The 21994-nt window shown below is 39.1% G+C and overlaps 1 protein-coding gene and 1 long non-coding RNA gene across 14 annotated transcripts in view; one reads left to right on the plus strand and one right to left on the minus strand.

The window, feature by feature from the left end:
- The window catches only part of LOC135161214 (homeobox protein cut), a 77176-nt gene extending 69547 nt beyond the window's left edge, over positions 1 to 7629 (minus strand). For 6 of the 7 annotated variants that reach the window (XM_064118593.1, XM_064118596.1, XM_064118597.1 and 3 more), the window contains exons 1-2: positions 7076 to 7629; positions 2121 to 3495 (exon numbers count right to left, since the gene is read on the minus strand). In XM_064118593.1, coding sequence (XP_063974663.1) covers positions 2121 to 2228 — 108 coding nt within the window. In that variant the 5' untranslated portion in view covers positions 2229 to 3495; positions 7076 to 7629. Of the gene's footprint in view, positions 1 to 2120; positions 3503 to 7075 lie in introns of all 7 variants that reach the window. The other variant, XM_064118591.1, reaches the window with a different exon arrangement.
- Positions 7630 to 7897: 268 nt separating this feature from the next.
- Positions 7898 to 21994, plus strand: part of LOC135161239 (uncharacterized) — a 123651-nt gene continuing 109554 nt past the window's right edge. For 6 of the 7 annotated variants that reach the window (XR_010298739.1, XR_010298737.1, XR_010298738.1 and 3 more), the window contains exon 1: positions 7898 to 8289. This is a non-coding gene — a long non-coding RNA (uncharacterized LOC135161239). Of the gene's footprint in view, positions 8290 to 8547; positions 8592 to 21994 lie in introns of all 7 variants that reach the window. The other variant, XR_010298743.1, reaches the window with a different exon arrangement.

Below are 21994 nucleotides of genomic sequence, written 5' to 3' on the forward strand. Positions count from 1 at the left end.
TAAATGGCGCGTTACTTTACATAATGGAAGAGAAATTGAAACTTGATGATAAATGTACTTGTGAATTTTCTTCACTTTCTTTACTTTTCAATGACTATCTCGAAATCTGAGGACACATAGAAAAATTTTTTATATAACCTTTTTCACAGAGCAAATTGAGAGCTACGAGATGAGTTATAATGAAAAATTCTCCATCTCCCTTAGATTTGGAGATATTTTTCAAAAGGTGAGTCAATGATTTCAAGGATTTTACCACTTGACTGATTTTTTACTACCACAGTTGAATTTTTTTTCGAAATAAATAATTTTCAAATGGAGGTTAAATGGAGCATGTCAGGTGTCGAGTAAAAAAATTGTTGTATATTTTGGAGAACATGAAGACTTTATGTGGGCCACAAAGTCCTTCGTCCTTCCGAGTCTCGTGATCTCGCGCACGCCGGTATTACCACCACAGCGACCCTGAATCACCCAACTATTTCACCAAACACCCAAGTACCGTACCGCATTTCCAGGGGAAGAGGGAGGGCAAAGGAAACTTTGACCCGGAACTATCCTCAAACCGGCCCGGCATCGACCTCTACTCGCTTTCGCACCTAATGTCTGTACAGCACCAAATCACTTGTGTTTAAAGTGGATGATGAAAGGCGATCTGAAGACTCCCAAAGTCGATTGAATTTCAATGACAGCGATATCTGGCTTTTAATATTCTTACATAATTATTTTTGCGTTTTCGAAGGAAGACGCGATTCGATGATTCGGCCTCGCTTCTTGGCAGTCCCCGAAAAAAATGTAAATAAAGACACAGAAGTGTCGATTTTTTGTGACTTTACGTGGTCTATTTATAAGCCCACTTTGTGGGCAGAAATATGTGTCACACGAGAAGAATGTCTCATGGATCTTTCTAAGAATGTTAAACTAAAAATTTTTAATTATTATGAGTGATTGAATGAACCATTGCATCAGCGAAAATAAGGAGACACGTGATCATTGAATTATAATTATATCGTTGGCATAATCCACGGCGAAACAATAATTCAACTAACGTCGTCAAAAACAATTCAATAAAGTCTCAGTTACTTATGCGAGGAGACACTAAAACACGTACTATAACGATTATCTCGAGAGCCAGAAGCGATAACTACATTGACGGTAGACAATTTCATAATTGCACTTATGAATTCACCAATTTTGCGACATTACTCAGTACCCCCTTCTGCCATTTGAAAATTATAACTCTTGGAAATTTCTCAAGAGCAAACTCCACAGGCCACAAAATTCCCTCTTTCGCTGTCAAATTATCGCGGGAGTCATTATTGCACTGTCGAATCGTATCTTAAACTTTATTTCCACGGGGTAATTGGAGGGAGACGTGTCACAATCTCCGACGATTCACCAACTGACACATTTTAATTTTTCAAGAAGAAGAATTCAATTAATTCAACGAGGAAAAATCCTTTCACCAATTAAGCAAAAAAAAAAAAAAAAACAAAATCAGCAACTTTATCGATGATCAAATGACCAGTGAAATAATTGTCAAATTATAGTAATGATTTTTTTTTACCGCCTCGAATCATTTTTGTCGGAGTGGCACTTGAATTTATCTCGAACGAATGTCCTCAATTTGGTTTTTATGAAGAGTCCCTGATCATAATTTACAAGTCGAATATTAGTCTCTCGTAAAAACTTGAAATATTCCTCAAAAAATGCCTATTAACAATGGCTGAATCACTTGTTATTGACTCGTTATATTTAACGACTGAAACAACAGCTTGTTGTGATACATTCCACCACTTGACAAAAATTTAACGTTCCCTGAACTTCCTCACAGTCATTTCCTTACGATTTTATTACCAAACTGGAACCCTCACAAAAAAAAGGATAAGGAATCATTTGTAAAGTTGATTAGCACGTCAGTATAAATTTGCCCTCTCCGAGTTAAAATCACCACCACCAAGTCGACCGATCACCCAGTAGGAGGCATTAACACTCAATCCTCTCTGTTAACCGAATCCGGATTAGTCAAGGATCTCCCCCTCAGGTATCAGGATTTACCTGATCAGTTGACCCTATTGCCGGTAATGATTTTCTCTCACGTATGAAATATAAAAATAAAGTCTTACCTGTTGCCAGAACTGTGCGAGCAGGTAGATCCTCTCCTTCTTAAACAACCAATCCATGGATTGCATAGCTTGAAGATCCAGTGAATTTGTCTCTGCAGAGGCCTGCATAGTTGCAAGAGCCGCTGCGGAGTTCAATGAATTAAGTATTGGCTGCTGTAGTGCCGCTGTCACCGATGTATTACTACCGGTTACCAGATTGGCGTGGTAAACGGTTGTAGCGGTAGCTGCATCATCAGTACCACCAGAAGCCAACAATTGGGCACCAATTGGCGCTGATGGCCCCTGGAGACCCAGTGACGAAGCCACTTTGACGGCTTCGATATTCTTGGATGGTTTAAAAAAAATCCACCTCCGGTCGTCGTTCTCCACCGCCTCACCCTCACTTTTATCTTTGTACGGAGACACGACGCCGGATAATATTAATCAATTCACTCCAAATTATCACCAACTGTATGGCTACAGAATGGCATTATCCCTCCCCTGGATTTTTCTCCAATTGTTGAGTGGAGAAATTTTCTAAATATTTCCCTTTTGCACTGATTGTCACTGTTTATCCCCAATTTTCACTGAATACAGACGTCGTCTCGTCCTGTAACGTGTCATTGCCTTGATTCAAATCCCTCACAATTTTCCTTCTCTTCATCAACTACTCATTACAAAGTTCATTATAATATCCACACTTTGATTAATGTCCATAAACAGGAGAGCCCCAGTCCTCACAGTACTCAATCACTTGTCAATAACGTCCATGTTCTCATGAAAATAATCACAATTATGCGTTGCTCGTTAAAACTCAAACAGTTTCTTTCCGCCGTGTTGAGTAAAAAACGTGCAACATAACCTAACTTTCAAACGATAAAAAAATAACACTTGTCACGTTTCCAATAATCACTGGTCGATTTTCATATGCATGAATTTTAAACGTCCGTCACTTCTCTTTGAGAGTGACAGTGGTCTATCAGGCACGTGTTAAAAAACTGTTAAATCTCCCACGAGTAATAATCCTTGATGACAGATTGTAAAAAAAAAAAAACTGAATACAATTTCACTACCGATAACAATCCTTTATCCGACGCACCACTCGATTCCGTCCAGGTGACTCAGAATTATCTCAAAAACAAGTCAGTAAAATCCAAACGAAAAATCAAACTCAATTACTATTAATTTCCAGCTGATAATCACAATGAAAAGTCCCTTGTTGATATTTATTTCCTCTCAATGAAACTGTCTTATTATTTGTACACACGAGATGATAATTAAAGCCCCCTCACACCGCACACAGTTGCCGCGTTTTAACAATAAATACTCCGGTTGTGTGTAAACCTCTATCTCAAGCTCAAGCCCAAGACCGTCCAAGCAGGCTCCTAACCTGAAACTAAGAGCTACCGACTGTTGGATCCAATGCATGGAGGAGGCGCTCAACAAATGGTGGGGATAGGGCGTTAACAAATGACAATGGTGGGGGTAAGACGTCCCACTGAATAACCAATAAACTTGGCCATTTTATCCCCACTACTGTCAACAATAACGCCCGTACTCGAGACAATGTTACCCTGGTGGGGGAATTACCAAAAAGTGGGGAGGGTTTGGAGAAGGGGAATGAGCGAGCGTGATAGGGGCAGGGGGGTGGTGGTGGTGGTGGTGGTGGTGGTGGTGAGCACAGAGTGGTGAGGGTGAGTACGAGGGAATTAGAGTGGGGTTGAAAACGCAGTGGAACCGGAGGCTGGCTAGGTGGTCCCTCCGCAGATCTCATATTTTCAACCCCCGACTCACTTCCTCCCGCCCTTTTGCCGAACACCCTTCCATCACCTTGCCAATCCCCTTACCCCCTTCGCATTTTTTTTATTATTTCAACCCTCTCTTTCTTCGGGGAATCGTCTCTCGGTTCCTCTTACGATGGTGTTATCCTTCTTTTACTCCAATCGCTACTTTTTCTTTTATATTTTATTCCTTGAAGACCCCTTGGGCTCGCGTCGCGACGGTATCGAAACCAGAGGATTGTGTGTGGATGGGGGTACATTATGACCTGGGAAACGATGGGTCGAAAATTGAGCGCATGTCTTTATGGGGAAAGCTGGATTTTTCGATTTCATTAATTTTTCAAAATTTTTTAAACTTATAATTTTAGTTATAAAAGTATAATAATTTGTTCGTCATTGTCTCTCTTCTAGACCCAATTGAGGGTGAGAAAAAGTTTATTGCTCCGATTAAACTTCGCCCTATTCATCAAGATTTCCCATTTCAATGCTGGATTTAATTAAATTTGTATGAAATAACATTGTCTCGTGCCCACCATCTCTTATTGCAATTTTTAACACACACTAGCACTGAGGAGACCATTATCCATTATTTTCTATTGTGAATAAAAAAAAGTCATCAGGAATGATTGTTAAAAGCTGGACTGAGTAAATAAACAAATTCTTCAAATTATGAAATAACAAGGTGAAAAATGTCACGACATGACAACAATTCCACTTCACTCCTCACCAATGTCTGTAAATAATAACAAGAAAAAAAAATGCAGAGTGAGAGTAAACGCGTGCAGATAATAGGCGAAGTGAAAAGGGTTAGTCTGGACGACCTGGCTTTTACCACGGAGGGGAATACCGGGGAGCCACTTCACACCGCGGTGAACTTACTGCCGTGTATAGCCCCATTGAACCAACATCAAATATGTATTAATACCCGGAAAATGATAGTCATTTTGTCCCTAAAAAATCCTCAAGAACGGGGAAATAAATGCTACACCATTCATTAACACCCCCTCGACATTTTTTAAAATCAATTTTCGGAATAATTATGGATAAATCCCCGTGTCCCCTTTGAGTTACCGGAGCACTTGTGGAAAACCCTCGACACGGTGGAAGAGAGAGGCCCTGTAACGCGTAAGAGGCTGGCAGGAGTCTCGATACATAATAAAAAAAAATATACAACATTTCTCCACACGAAACCCTTGACTAACTCAGACGATTAAAAGCAATTTTTAACGAGGGTGCTTTCACGCATCGAAGGAAATTTTCAAACTCAACTTGACAAACCGCACGAATCACTCCACAGAAATTACGTACGTACGATGTACGTGTTTATTAATGTTCCAATCTGAGCCGCAATTGAAATTAACAAAATTCCATGTTTTTTCGCGAAAAAAAAAAATTAATAAATCAAAAAATTGAGGGGATTTCTTATCATTTCTTTCGATAAATTACACGTTTTTACTGAAATTGAGACATTATACGCGGCGACTTTGCCCACGCGAGAGTGTAGAGTGCTGTCACGAGTAGCTTTTGCATTTAATTTAGTTTATAACGTGAGGATTAGTTTGTCAACGACTAGACACTTTCACAAGTCGAGGAAATGGGATTTCAACTCTTGAGAATATAATCAAAATTGTTTAATTGAAAACTATTTTGTTAAAGTTGAACTACTGAAAATTTTTTTCAAAATCCTCCGATCAAACTTGAATTTGATGATACGATGTTCGAAATGCAAAGCCTTTGAAATTTTAATTATGCTTCGTCCAGCAGAGAGAATGATTTTTGCTTCTTGTGATGGTCACACGGTACTCAATAGCTCAGTCAGACGTATTCGCGATAAAGTGCGCCAGTAGTGCATCGCTGTTTCTAAACACAATGCGAGTCCATCCAACTTGCGATTGTAACAATATATTCACGCCTCTCGGTATAACACTGGGATGCGCCAACACTCTCACCCGTTCCCTTGTATCATTCGTTATATCACCCTCAAGTTCAAGATCCTAACTCAGGGACAACACCGAATCAGGGGGAACGAGCTACTACTCGTGACACCATCTTTTCACTAGCGCATATAAAACGCCGGTTAAGCGAATTTTTACACCGGATAAGATACCGAATAACATTGTGATAAATGAAAAAAGATCGCAATATGATGGGATAAAGTAATGCATCGGAGGATAAATCATAAATGCTGTCATTGCGAGATAATGGAAAAGAAAATTTGCATCTGAAAAACTGTAATCTCTCACGACATTTTTGTGTCACTAATTGTCACGAAAATTTGTATCACAATAATTCTTTTTGAAGCCAATAATCTGAAGAAATTTTCAAACATTGCATACGGAAAACCACAATTTTGACTGTTTTTTGAGCTACTGACATTCACAATAATTTGATGCACACTAAATTATTCCTTTCACAATATCAAGTTAGAACTTTATAGTATAAACAATTGCATTGAATACCAACTGATAATTAGAAATTGCTAATTCTCGCAGGAATGCCTGCCAAAGGTTTTTTTCTCATTGAAAATAAAAAAAATCGTTTTTTTTTTGGAAACTGAAAATGAAAATAAGTAACGCGTGTCATTTATTGTTCCGATGATTTTTAGCATGGGATGTCACTACCTCCTGTCGAACGAAAGAAGATAATTCAAATTAAAAGAAAAACCCGAGACGTCAAAGTCTCGACGGATTAGAAGTCGTCAGCAACGTTTGCTATCTCTCATACGGTTCTCGTATTCGCATAAATTCGCTCTCTCTCTCTCTTCCATAGATGCCCCTGGGAGGGGGTGAACGAGGGGGTTTATGAAGTTGGTTGACCGCTGTAACCTTCAACGTACTGTGTACCCGTATCTGTGTATCCACGGTCAAGTATCCAAAACGATCACGTTCACTGTCAACTAACACTCGCCCGTAAAAAAACTAGCGAATCAGGGAACGCTCGATTCCTTCACTTGCATCAACAATTGCAAAAATTTCAATTCATCTGTAGAAAAAATGAAATTGTCATGTCGGACCCCCTGAACAAGACAAAAATAATGAATGTTGAATGGACAATTATTTGTGCTCCAGATTGACGAAAAAAATAATAATAGAAGAAATAACACCTAATGGCAATTGTCACGAATCACAATGTCACAAAGATAGCGAGTGAAATGGATAAGGGTCTCCTCGTTGCGTAGGTGTTCCTGACAATCACCTGATTCCCACTGCTCTTCTTCTTCATTCGCATCTCAAGGAGCCCGATTGAAAGCCCATTGTCACACAACACTTATCCCTCGACGCACAACTCTCCAATCAAGTGTTCATTATCATTCCGAGATGCCGAGAGACAAAAACTGTAGCAATTCACCATCACTTTCCAATTTCAATGAAAATAGTTTGTAAAACAACGAATATTTCAATAGAAACATCTCCCGATGTGCGAGCGCTCGTTATAAAACACTTCCGATATAAATCCTCGATTTGGCGTCGTCCATAGCTCGGCCAAACAAATAAACAAATAGTTTGTTAGTGCATCCGCACGCACGTACCATTCCATTCCATCGGAACGTGCATGGGGCGACGGAGCGGTGAGGGAAATGTATTACACTCGATGTTACTAGGCCTGTGTTCTGGCCAAGACTAACGCGCTCGCGCTGCTCAATTTCTCCAGCCCTCGGCGGCTTTTGGCGCCGGTCATCCCTCCAACTTACCACACACAATACCACGCACCTCTGGCACAACCCCGGCGAAATTATTGGCCCCAACCGAGCAATACACACTGCGCACGAAAAACACGGAGAGACGCTCGACACGAAGGACAATAAAAGGTAAAAAATGTCGTTGAAGTGCACAGGAATACGTGATCGTCTCGAGTGTCGCGGGGGATCTCACTAGACGCGATCGACTTCCCGCTCCCTCCCCCTCCCCTCCCCGCCCCTTGGGCCAACTAACCCTGCTGTGTTATTCGGGTGGGATGACTTGCGAAAAGAGGGGGGCAGGGAGGGAGGGAGGGGAACTGGGTGGAAGGGATGCTCCGTTTGGCGGGACGAGACTCACTCGACGGTGGGAAGTGACGCCGTACTGTGGCGCCGTGCAGTGGTGAAACTATTGTAACAACAGCGTTGGAACGCGGGAGTGCACAAGCCCCGCCACTACCCTTGCTTTCCCCTTCAATGAGGGTGCACCCACCCCTCTGTGTTCCATTCGAGATTTATTCGAACTGCTATCGCAGTTGCACCAATAAATATCGGTGCAGCGTTTGCGCTTGTACGAATACCCAGTCCGCACACATTGTTGAGGTTATGTTTGTGTGGGAGTCAACGGAGTCGCGGCGGTGGGATATCGCCGATAGAGAGAATTATTGGAAATATTGGTGATTTCAACGGTCTGATCGGAGAGACAGGGTCTTCATGGTGAGCATATCATAACGTGAGTATTCATTCAAGTCTATGCAGGTTTCTGCATTGTTATTATTCGTGGCATTTATTTAGCCATTTACATTCATCAATGACCCATTCGAGAATAATCCGTTGCGCTATCGCAGTCCCACCAATGGGTTTCGAAGCAATGTTTCGCCTCGTATGAACACTAATACATTGCTGATGTGTGGTTCAGGGGTAGTCAGAGATGTCTTAGCGGGGGAATATCGGCGATAGGGAGAGTTATTGAAAGTATCGTCAATTTCAGTGGCCTGATCGGAGAGACCGTCTTTATGGGGAAGATTATTTCATGTGAGTATTTATTCAGTTCCTTGCATACTTTTGCGTTATTATTATTATTATTATTGATAGGATTTATTTAGTCATTTGATCAAATTAATTTGTCGATATAATTTGAGCACCTGGTGAATGTGATTATAATCGGGATCAATGCACTGCGCGTTCACCTCGTCCTTATGTGATTAAAAGGCCTTTAGGAGAATTCGTTTAATTATTTTTGGCAGTGCCAAATGCAATTATCGGATTACCGTCTAAAGACGGCGATTCAATTAATCATCGGGGATGGAAATTCCTACATTACACGTGCTCTACGGAGTTGATCAGGATCTTGCGTATTTTTATATTTCTTGAATTTAGGGATTTTGCTGAGCAGAGAGCGAGAGAGAAGAGTGTACGTTTTCTTTGCGATCAGCATCGAGAGTCAAATGCTTGGGGGTAAGGAGAAGGGATACAGAAGTATGAGAGCATGCGCTTGGGTGGGGTGACCTGGGGCGCAGGTTCTGACCCCCCTCGTATTCTCCCACCAGCGGTTAAACCCATCGTCGTACGTTTCTCGAGACACTATTTATTTTACAATCGTTATACTCATCTTAACTTTTTCAATCAATTCATGAATTTCTATCATAATTTTGCACTGTACTCCTGTCGTTGGAGGATTATTTCCCTAGAGGATATGAAGGTCGATTGGAAGGGAACAAAATGCTAGGAAGATTCTGATGAAGTAGGGCATTGGATAAAAATGGGAGATAGATAGATAGAGAGAGAGAGAGGAAGAGAGTAAGTAAAAATTAATGAAAAAAGCTTTCTCACTGCTGTTTCATTTTGTACTAAAATTTAATTCTTATAATTATGAAAAAAGTCATAAAATTTCGCAAGTAATGGTGAAATAGTATGTGATTTTGACAATCGGAACGAGAAATCGTTGAGGTAAAAATACATCCGGCAATAACAAACGCATTAGTCAGTGCTAAAGTCTTAGCCGAGTGGTTCTCGCGTTGAGGTGGACGATTTTTACGAGCCACCAAAGACATACGAAATCGAAGCGAAATCATGACAGTTTCTCACTCCCACCTGAGTGTTATACTCTCGTGCGCGTTTCCCTAATTACCCATTGTTTCCGTTTTCTCGGTTTTTTACTGTCGTTTTTTTGTTAGATGTAAACAGATGATTTTAGGTCTTTCTCGGGGTTTTTTCTTTCTCGGCGATTGTGAGCGTGGCGACAAACTCAACAATACGATACTCACCTTTTATTTGTAGATGTGTTGTACTCGCCAATTGTAACGACAGCGGCAATGTAGGCCAGGATGTCCATGAGATCGAATTTCGGCTTACGATGCAACACTTGAGACGTCAGCGTCATGAGGTTCAAGATGTACTTCCCTCCATTATAATCTTCATCTTCATTTTTTTCCACGAATTTTCATAATTATTGTGTTTGTTTTTTAAGTTTTGGATTTTTCGGTGGTTTTGTTTGAGTTTTCCTTGAGATGGTTATTCGAGCCGTGCTTTCGGTTCAGTGAGGACTTTTATTATTGACACCTTCGCCTTGGTATACATATATCTGTGGAGAAAAAAATCTAGATTTTTCTTTGAGGAATTCAGGAAAAAATTATGGTTCTACCTTGTAGGATGGATTTTCTTGGCTCAATCGCTCGGAAATAAATGCGGAAAGTCTTGTTGTTCATCAAACTGGTCTTTGAATTTTAAAGAATAAATGATTCCTGACTCATCATCTTCATTGAATTTCATGTCTCTTGCGTCTCTCGCGATTACCTTTCTGAACGTAGTAGTTTGTATCACGCTTTTCTGTTAAGTTTCGGTCAATTTTTCTGTTGTCTCCATTTTTGAGTCTTGTAGTGAACGCAGATTAATTCCAATTTTGAATAATTTTGATTTATTAATTCTTTCTCATTGATTATAAACTGGATCTGGAGCATTAATTACCCTCAATGTCTGAGTTATTGCAGGTTTAAAACCTGCTGTGCTATTTCTAAGGGTCTAATGAATGCATTTTTGTTACAAGATCCCATAAACCACGATTGTAACGTCGCAAATGGCGTGTATCACATGGCCCACTGAGTTTTTCCATCCACTTTGTGAACGTTATGATGTAAATTATTATTTCTCAATGACGAATCATTTCCACATATCAAATCGTTACTTCGGAGTTGTTTTTAGGATTCATTAAGTGCATTTCTCTGACCATAAAAACAACTTCAATAAATTAATATCTTGGTAAATGAGAAACATTTGTACGACTCGTACGTGAACTTTCCAATTTCATTCGCCCTTTGAATCCACACTGAGAGAAATTTTAGTGATAATTTCAAGTGCGAGGGATTTGCATTATAATTTCTTTAATATACTATAAATTTAAATTAAAACATAATAATAATTTAAATTCTAAGATAAATTAAAATGTAATTCCCTGGACCATTAAAACTTTGCTCAGTGTAGTTTACACAATGAAGCCCATAACGTCAATCAGTGGAGAAAATCAAAATAATAGATGAAAGAAAATAAGGATAAAAATAGGTTTTTTTTTCTTCTCTTGTAATTTTTTAAAATAAACTTATTGGAAAATGAGGGGAAAAAAAGATAAAATGTAGATATTATCTCAGTCTATGAGTAAAAAAGATACATTACCTATTTTTCTGAAGGATTCTCAAGCGATAGTCTTGAAAAATTATTTGAGACTTAAGAATACTGAGACACAATGTTTTCCATGTTTTCCTCGCGTGTTGATACCTGGGTATTGATGGTACGCAATGGATTCATGGAATCGAATTTGTTTAGTGAATGAAATTCATGTCATGCGTCGACAAAAAATTTATTGCGTAAGTTATATCCGTGCGTCGGTACAAAACTTTTGTATTTACGCACATTGCGAAATATCAACGAATGTTATAAATGTTACAACTCGAGTCCATGGTTCCGCAAATATTTTGCAACGCTTTTTTTATAAAAATATCGTCTGAGCATAGAACAATCACTTTTAATTCTTTTATTTATTTAATTTTTGTTTACTTTTTTGATTAATTTGATTACAGTTTTCTTTTGCTTTTTGGAAAATATTTTCCGACTTTTTTCTTCTAACTCTGTCTTGTGTAGTACAGTTATAGCAGTGATAGGATATGCTGATTATGTACTGGGGTGTATATAGTTGAGAAAATACGATTATAGGCAAATTTTTCTCAAGTATTGCTAAATTGTGCTTTGACGGTGTGCAATAAATTCGCGGAATTAAATTTGTTTAGATACAGAAATCGATGACATACGTCGACAAAAAATTCATTGCGTAATTGATGTGCGTGCGATTTTTTTTAATCGACAAATCTTTTCGGTTCGGGAGACAATATTCATCATTTTAGCGATGAATTATTTACAAAAAAATTCCACCGGTTTAAAAATATTTTTAGGGCTTGAATGTTCAATGATTATTTATTCATAATGAATAATTCCATTCACTTTGAAATTCAATTCTAGATTCACACATTGAAAATAATAAATTCATTTGCCTCTCAAATTACAATCTCTAACATCATTTGATCAAAATATGGCAAAATCAATTAACAATCAACTGACCCTAAATTTCACTTAGACCATGATTTTTTTTTCAAATTCACATAGCTGTTGCTTAAACCCCATGAAAAAATCCACAATCTACCAAAGTTAGTACACAATGAAATGTTTCCACTCGAATTGTGTATTTACGCACCTTGCGAAATAACAACGAATGTGATAAATGTTATATGAATTCTTTCGGCGGTTCCGCGAATTTTTCCAGGTATTTTTTTGAGAATAATTGGTATTTTGTACTTATATATATTAAACAACCCCATTGTTATTCCGATGTTTTGTTTACTTTTATTGATTATGATTTCGTTTATTGTCATTCAATGGGAAAAATTATGGGAATGGTTGAACTCACAATGCGGAAATATCAGATTGAATGGAGCTTTGTAATTTGAACGACGATCAAACTGATTAGCGATTTTTAAAATTTGTTTATTCATGTAAGACGCGAGTGGCACGTGTCACTGCATGATATTTCCGCGAATAATTTGATAAATATTGACAATCAGTAATATGTTTTTCCTTCGGAAATTTTTTGGGTTTTCTCTCATGGGGAAATAAAGGGGATCTATGGACTAGGGATAATTGAATTACAATTGGAAATTTTAGAAAGGAATTAGCATAGTACCCATTAATTTCCGGTTGGATTTTATGCAACATTGAAGACATAAGAATGACTTATATGTTGTATACATTAAAATAACTCGTAATATTATTTCCACCGAGCTTATTTGGATATACAAGAGAGCGAGTTGTTCGATTAGACAAAAAACGGGTTCACTGGTCTACTAAAATCATCCCCTTCTTTCTTTTCTCTTTCGTCTCGCGTTTGTTAACTCGTATACATTAGCGTGTGAACTGTGGAGCCGGTGGTGACTTGGTGATTTAAATCGAGTAACGTTTTTTTACTGCGCTGTTTTTTTTTCTAGCGGTCGGATAAACAGCTTTGGAGTTGTCAAACTCGATTATTGAAATTGAGACAGATTATTTACAATATTATCCATCAATTTTATTGAAATAATTTCGTTAATGTTCATATCTGTGAAGAGAAAGGACGCTTTAAAAAACCTTACATAACCGAAATGCCTGAAAAATGATTAAAAATACTGATTACTCCTCAGTTGTTAATGCATACTGAGTGCAATAAAAATTCTCCATTGAGATGAGTTGAAAATTTAAATAATACGTCAGTGCTCACACGGTCCGGAGCGACACTGAAAAATAATTAAATTCTCAATTGGATGATTCATTAGCGAGGAATCCAAGGATCTTTCAGTAATAGCAAAATTTCGAGTTAAAGTCATGGGTACAAGTTTTTGAGATGAAAGTCCGGTAGTGATGAGTAGGAGGAAGAGAGTCAGCCTCATCCAAACATCGCCAAGGAGTACGAGCGAGATGGAAGAAGTGTTAGCCGTGGTAAGACCGAGAAGTGTGCAGGAGAGTTGGAACGTTTCAGGGTGGGAGTTACATTCCGGCTGAGATTAATTCAGAGCAAGGAGGAATTTAGCACCTATCTCAGCGGCCATCGCTACGGTACGCGCACCATCGCTATATACACACGTTTTATATACTATGAGTGCTTTTGGTGTCGTGTGCGCTCATCTCAACGGTTGTTTTCCTCCGCAATTATTTCAGCAACATTGCAAAACAATCGACGAGCCACTGGCAGAGGAGAGCGGTGAAGTACAGAGTGAGTTTTAAGCGTGGAAAATTTAGGTGGGTCATGCGGTAATAGGTGAACGTGAGTGAATAAATTATAGCCCTCTTGTGAAATATTTCCGACCACAATTTGTTCGCTTTTCTTGATGGCGGGCCGCAATTGGTATTGCTAAAAATTGGAGTAAATACTGTAATTCTTTTAATGGGATTTTTAGAACATTTTGCTCAGTCTTTGGTGAAAATTCGAGGGAATTTTTAACAACAAGGCAAATATAACATGTGCATATTAAATTGCCCTATTCAATAATCAATGGAACACGGGACAATAATTATGATTAAAACCCATGAGAGAGAGAGAGAGAAAAAAAAATCCGGTGTATAGGTGGAGAAAAGTGTTAGAGGCGAGTATGCAAAAGAGTACCCGCTTGCTTGAACTGGTTTTCAGACAATGAAGTCTACACTGCTTATTATAACTATACGAGGGGATTTAAGACACATAATAAGTGGCTGGGGTCTTTCGGTTAGTGGGTTCGATACGCTCTCGATTATTTTATTAGTAATTTCGATATGGTGAGACAGGAGGGAACGAGTGAGACAGCAATAAAGTGGATGGGAATTAATTTGAAAGGTGCTAGAGAGAGTGAATAATAGGAAAATAAAAAAGGGAGATTGAAAATAATAAAAAATGAGAGACAAACGCAAATGTGAAGATTTTTGCATCGGGAGCATAATGATGAACCGGAAGTTTTTCTCACGTTCATCATTCCAACGCTGGGATAAATATAATATAATCTACTATAACATAATATAATATAACGCGATTCGATGCAAATATCTGCAAATTAGAATCGTTGGTATGGATGGTGATGGAAATGTATCAGATGGAAGAACTTTTTGAACTTCGTTTAATTTCATTCATTAATTTTTAATGAATTAATGAATAAATCATAATGCGTGATGGGTAACGGAAGAAATTAGTGAATGGATAGCATTTTTAACCGGTGAGCGATCCATTCAATGGATTTAATATTACATCCGATGGAAAATCCTATGTATGTGAGATATTTTCATATTTTGAAGATAATAGTCAAATTCCGATAACATCAATGTTATTAACATGAGGCATCATTCCCATCATTATCACGTTATTTTTCCATTTGATGGGATTTTCATAAAATAAGATTCCCAGTAGAAATTAATTTTGTTTAATTACCTTGAATTAATCAGTTTCAAAACTGAAATGACAAGAACAATATAATTTCATAAAATCAAAGACCTCTAACACTTATTGTTTGAAATAATGATAAAATAAAAAAATAAATGACTTGATAAAAAATCATTGGAGCATAAGCTGTAGGAAATATGTGAAGAGTAGTCCCTATCCCACCTTCATTATACCGCGATTGGTGTCCTGGAAATCCTGTGGGAACACTCGAGGCTATCTGTCAATCCAGCCAGCGAATTCAAAGAGTTTTCGGATTAATGGCTGGCATCCTTGATCGGGGTAAGGATCGTCCCATCCGGGCTTGATGATGCCCATGGCACTCACTACATGCCCAGAAGAGAATGCTGAAAGTGGATAGACAGAATGAAATAACCCACGGGTTGAATTGTATACCGATACAATGACAGGAAATATCCAAGATATGCAAATGGGGGCGCGCGTTCCGATCATCTTTGGTAAAAGAAGTGAGTAGGAAGTACTAGAGGGGATGAACGGCCAGCCCTGTCCAACGCATATACACAACGAATCAGTCGACACCCCTGTGGAAGGGTTGGCAGAGGAACACATGCTCCGGACATTTGCATACCTCCTGCTTTGGTATTTACATACCAAGAAAATTTGCATCGTTCGTAGGAACTTGGGGGCCAGCTTCACCTCTTCGTATCTATTGAAAGGATATCGGCGTGGATAAAGGGTGCGAAGAAGGGGGAGAGGGCTCTTGAGAATGAGAAAGAATAATACATTAGGGGGTTAAAATGCTTCCTAATGCTTTTATACCCCACACACCTTGTCGTATAATATTGAAATTTTTCTTTATGATCTTTTTCCTGCGGTGAAAAACTAATGTATTTTTTTTGGGGGATTTTCTGACAACTGTGATCATGGGAGTATTCTGACTACTTTTTTTCATTTCCTGCATTTCATTGAATGATCGAAGGGGGTCTGGGACGCGTCAGGGGGAATTTTCATCAAGTTCAGTGAGTTTTTTCATTCTGATGAACAGATGGCGATCAATCATAATTTTTTTTTCAGGTAAACTATAGTTCTGAGATCATTAGTAGGAGTCTGAAATAATCATAACAGTCCAATGATCGCAAAGGGTTGTTTTCATTTTCTTTCAAATAGCATCACCCGTTCTTATGTCATTGCGAAATATCATTTTGTGTTTAGCATTGCTTTGCAATTCTACAAACTGTTTTTGTGAAATAAATCAAAATATCTTCAATAAATTCACACAGAGTACCAAATTTTTCCACGCTTGTTTGATTTTCCCATACTTATTTATGCAACCTAGGGTGCATCACAAATAATCATGACCCAAATATCTTGAGAGCTATTGCCACTGAGGCATTATCCACCCTAATATATACAGTAGCTGTGATCGGGTTCGAGGACGAGCTCTACATATTGATCTACAGATCACAGCCATGAGAGTGTTTCTACCTGTTGCCACTGTGCTATCTATATCACTTGTGTGGATGCATCGACACTCCGTGTCCCACGTACCTTTGAATTCGTCACAATTCATCGTTATTGACAACTCTGCGGGTTACAATGGCCACTGGATAAAAATGAGAACGAGTGCCTGGCGTTTTCCGCCCCCGCTCCAAAAGCCCTGACACACAATGGAAATAGTTTTACCTGCTCCCGGTTTTTCTCCCTCATCTTGATTTCTTCCATTGATACAGCTCATCACTATATGAACGTAAAAGATCAATCAATTCTTTGTTCACAGAGGCCATTGCTTATCCTAGAAATAGTCATCGACTTAAGGGTTCGACAGGAGAATCTGTAGGGGAAATTTTGAGGAAAAATTCGAGTTCGAGTATTGGAAAAAATGATCATGCTGCATTTCTGAAAAGTAATAGCTCGCAATTATCGCAAGGGAAAACCTCCACCACCTGTCCCCTTCTGAGCCCCAATATTTTTTTATCACCAGTACCGAGTGTATCTCACGCTCTCCCTCCTCACCTTGCCTATCTCCGATGTACACAAATACTAATAAGATATGCAGATATATTAGCGTAACGCGAATGCTAATCCGTGCTCATCGATCCGCAACCCCTTTTGCTTGAGAGATTGCGAGACATCGCGCTGACCTTGGACCGTCCCTTCACCTGGCCCAATAAAAGGTCCTACTCTCCCCGATGCCTTATTATTCCAATGCATGTGTCATACGATCCGCAGGTACGTTTTATCGCCCCCTGAAGGTCCTTTTTCTCTGGTTGTTTGTGTGTGTGTGTGTGTGCACCTCACCTATGCTAGATTCACACAATCACATTTATTGGGTCGCGTATGCCCTGGTACGTCCGTCAGTACGTTTGTTTCGCATGCGTTGGCACGTATATGTATAACCAAACCGTACAACACACGCGGATATGGTAATTTACCGGCATCGGGCAGATATGTAAATAAGTTAGATTTGAGTTTTGTTGCGGCGAAGGTAGGGGGGTGAGGTGAGACGAGAGCGAGACCTTTCGATGGGAACCACGCGATGCCATAAGCGCCTTAGTGGCCACCATCATCCAAATCATTCGGGTCATGACTGGAGCCAGATTTATTGGCTCCTCTGGCGGATCTTCTTTTCCCATTTATTCAATCCTACTGGCGTATCACGTACTATCCGTAATATGGGGGTGAATAACCGGAAGTCTGGGATTTCATGAGTATCCAAGCAAACCAGAGAATTTTCGCTTGTCAGGGAAATCTTGGGATAATTCAGATTTTAGCTTTTTCCAAATGGGAGTCAGTAAATTACAATAATTCCACGTCAATAGTATTAGTCATGGTGTGCGATGAATTTGTTGAATGATTGATTTGGGAGGGAATGAAAAATCAAGTGTTTAATAGAGTTATTGTTGTTGAGTCAGCGAGTTTGATATAAGGTAGAATGGTACAACACCTACGTAAGTCAGTGTGCGTATGCAAAGTGACTGACTGGTGATATCGTTATTACCTAGGGCGTCACTGGGCAAAAGTTATGCCTCTCATACCCAAGTCTATTCTGCGTCGTAGTAGATTAATTTCATGGATTCGATCACCCTCGTATAGTGGCAATTGGATTGGCGCGATAGACCATACTTGGGTCTTCGCTCCGGTTGTAGCACATACTGTGCATACCTTTACTGACAGTTGGATATTAATGGAGAATATCAAAATGATTTATTCAGCGTTTTTTTCATTTCATTTTTCTCAAATAAAGGGAATTAATTAGCGATGCAGAGAGAACCATTTTTAACAGGGGAATGGATTTTTTAATGTGGAAGCTTTACTCCGAACATTGCGTAAACACCTAGAATTATTATCATATAGAAATCTTAATCAAACTCGAATGAGTACTAAAATTTAATGATTAACTTGTTTATTCCGTGCGAAAATCTGAAATTTCACGTTAATCTGGTGATCTTCATCAGGAAATGAGAAATTTAGAATTTATAAGGCTAATAACCACACACACACACACACACACACACGAATAACATGAAATTCTATTAAAACCTTCAAATCGACTGATCTAAATCCACTCTTCAACTGCAAAATTCACATCCATCACCTGCCTCGGCAATAAAATAATTCAATTCCCTGAATATTACAGTTGTCACTAACTCAAAACCATTTACTTCTCACATCTGTCACACAACAACTCTTTAATCAATTCGATATTCTCCACACATATCTCTCCCCCCAACACTCACTCCCTCAATTAATTAATTATCATATTCCTACTATTGATTTCCACCATATGTCTCCACAATTTACCTCGAAACTCGTTAATTACCGCAGGACAAACTATTCAAAAATTTCTGAATATTTATGTGTTCAAGCAATAAATTGTTTTTACCTCGTCAGCTGCGTCAGTTCGCAATAAACGCACCTAAAATATAAATACATTCATCCATTTAGACTGTCCACCACCCATGTACATATACTGTTCCGAGTTTTACAGCACCCCAAGTCTCGATAAGAATCTCTTCACCTCTCCACGCGATTCGTGCATCGATCTGATCTAACGTTCGATCGATAGATTGAAAACTGCCCCACCATCAACCCCATACACCTGCACCAATACAACGGCTTTTTTAAAATTCGTAGCGATAAGGCACTGTTGGCGCTGAAACATATATACATATATATGAGAAAAAATATTCAATAAAAATTATTTGAATTTCGTTATTTTTATTGAATATTTCTCTCGAAGAGTCGTTGATCGATATTGCGTATGTTAAAGGAAAATCTCGGGTATAAGTAAATAAAATGATTATTAGATATTGATGAGCCAGATGGGAGAAGATGTTGGAGCTACCGACGAAAAAATCACTTTTTCATATTTTTTCCTGGTTATGTAGTAAATTTAGGTTGGAAACGCGTAACTGCGTCTCGAACGATATTGGGGCAAAACTCGTATATTCGTGCAAGTATGTTGCCATTGTACACGTAGATGTACGTATTCATGTAGGTAAAATACTGGGGGCCCCCGCGCGCACACGCAGCCCAGTCTCGTCACGCGTCTCTGAACAATGGCATTAATAGGCCCTGGCGAGTTATTAATTGCCGGTATATACCCGCCGGATATGACTGTCTATAGCCTCGACTACGGACTTCTTCCCAATACATATATTGTCGAGTGTGGAATCCACCTGCACCCGATTATCAAACAAATCACACCGCGAATAAAGCACTAAAAAGTTGTTCATTTATTTGATCAGTGGCAGTGGTTGACAATGTTTAAAAAACCCATTTGTTTGACCAATTATTTTTTAACCTTCGATGGTGACGAAAAACAGTCAAGATTATCATTTCCTGCAATTGACCTCGACTGTCACTCCAAACGTAAATCATTCGATAGGAACGGTTTAACAGACTCTTATTATTCCCATTTTATCGCGTACATATGGGCTACTTTGTTTATCATTTTAGTGTTGTGTTGAATATATTTTTGAGGACTCTTGGGGCACACCTCTCTCTGCCCATTCCCTCGTCCTTTCGAGGTGAAATTCTCACCCCTTCCTGTGTTGGATATTCTCTTCTCTTCTCTTCTCTCTCTCTCTCTCACTCTGTCAAGTCATCTTTATGGTCAATCTACGGAGACGAGGCTCGAGTCCGCGTAATTAAGAGCGAGCGGACTGTCGGGCTGATTAATAGAGGACGGTGTGAGATAATCAAAAGGAAGTTATAGAGAATGGGAAGAAGCCAGCGGAAAGGAGACGCGGAACGTCCTGGCGATTTCATCTGCAAGTCGACACATCGCACGGTTTTTTATTATTTTTGACATCTTTCAAAAATATTTTCCCCACTTATTATTAAATCCTGGTGTCCATCCGTTATCCTTGTATTTTCCCATCGTTTCCCATCATTCACTCTTATGAATGAAAAATGATTTAGCCCGGATGCTTGGAATTCTTAAAATTTCGATTATTGTTTCGTTGTATCGGATGTCCATTAATTATGGATTTCGTCTAACCCAGTAATTTTCGGACTGAATTACTTTATTCAGTTGGAATGCCACATCGTGTGTGAAATAAAACATTGAATAGTGAGGAGTGAAGGGCCATCGACCGTCTACGGGGTTACCAGCTGGCGCAATAACACTTTCAACTTGTCATTTTTTTTCTTTTTCTTCTTCTTCTCCTTCTTCTTTTATTATTATTATTATTATTATTATTATTATTATTATTTTCGTATTTTTCAGTCTTTCTCACATAAAAAGAACAAAAGAGTGAGAAAGAGCTATGAAAAAATTGACGTTGCTCAATAAGCCATGGGAATCTTCTAGACTAAAGTCGAATGTGCGAAATAGAAATTCAGTCGATGGGTCGGCACTTTTGCTACTTTCATTTTGAAGTGTATTTCACCAACGAGCCTACATTTGGCTGCGTGGGCTTCAGGTGTAACCAGACATTGAATACAGGTGATAAAGGTTTATAGGTATAGGCTGGTAGCCAACCAGCCCCTCACCCAGCAATATTTAACCACCATCATCATCAGGGCACTTCACGCGTGGACGATTCTGGTCGTCGTCGGTCCGAAACGACCAACGATTCTAATCACCATTTCCAGGCGTTCCTTCGCGCTCTTGTGGATTCGCATGACGACACCGAAGAGCTCATAATATCATTAAAACTGAAACAAAAAATGATCCATGATTTTTTCAAGTCACTTTCTGTGCATTTAACGAGTCTGAAATGACAATGATGACAATGATATTTGGTTCTTCGACTTTTCCTCATTTTTTTCTTCAATTTTCCATAATATTTATGGAAAAAGTTGAATTTATAATGATTTTCCTAAAACTGTAGTAGATATTGGTCTGAATTTTTCCAGTTCTTTTGATATTGAGGTATATGAGAGACCACAGTCGATACCTCTCATCGTCGACTGTCGCCAAAGGAAACCATTTCGAGTGGTTAAAACGCTCGGCGTGGGGCTTTTCCCTAGAAAAGTACCTCCCGAAAGGATCGCCAAACGGCGACTGACACTCTTGCATTTTGTACTCAATTTTCCATCTCTTCTAAAGCGTCTCCGTTGGGTATCTCTACCTTGCCTATTACACGGAAGCCATGATCCAGAGGAAAGGAGAGAGATACACTGGGGTACATATCTGTTCGACTGTATACGCTTTCCTGTCATTACTGCATTCCCCATATTCTTCCTCCTCCTCCTCCTCCTCCCTCGCCCTCTTCTTTCTGCCCCGGTTCATGCCATTCCTCGTCTCCTTCCCCTCGCTACATAACAGCCAAACACACGGAACGTATTATATGCACTCGATCCCACATAGAGATATGTCGAGTCACTCATCTACGACATTTCGTCGTTGCATCGTTCGTTACGGTCGCTCGATGATGCTTCCAAACACCTTCTTCGCAGTAATACTTATTTTCCATTTGCGTTCGATTCAACAGGTGATACTTCCGAGCTAACAATTAATAAATATACCTATAACCCTTGAGAAATTATT

The sequence above is a fragment of the Diachasmimorpha longicaudata genome, chromosome 4 (genome assembly GCF_034640455.1).
Source record: "Diachasmimorpha longicaudata isolate KC_UGA_2023 chromosome 4, iyDiaLong2, whole genome shotgun sequence".
NCBI classification, from domain to species: domain Eukaryota; kingdom Metazoa; phylum Arthropoda; class Insecta; order Hymenoptera; family Braconidae; genus Diachasmimorpha; species Diachasmimorpha longicaudata.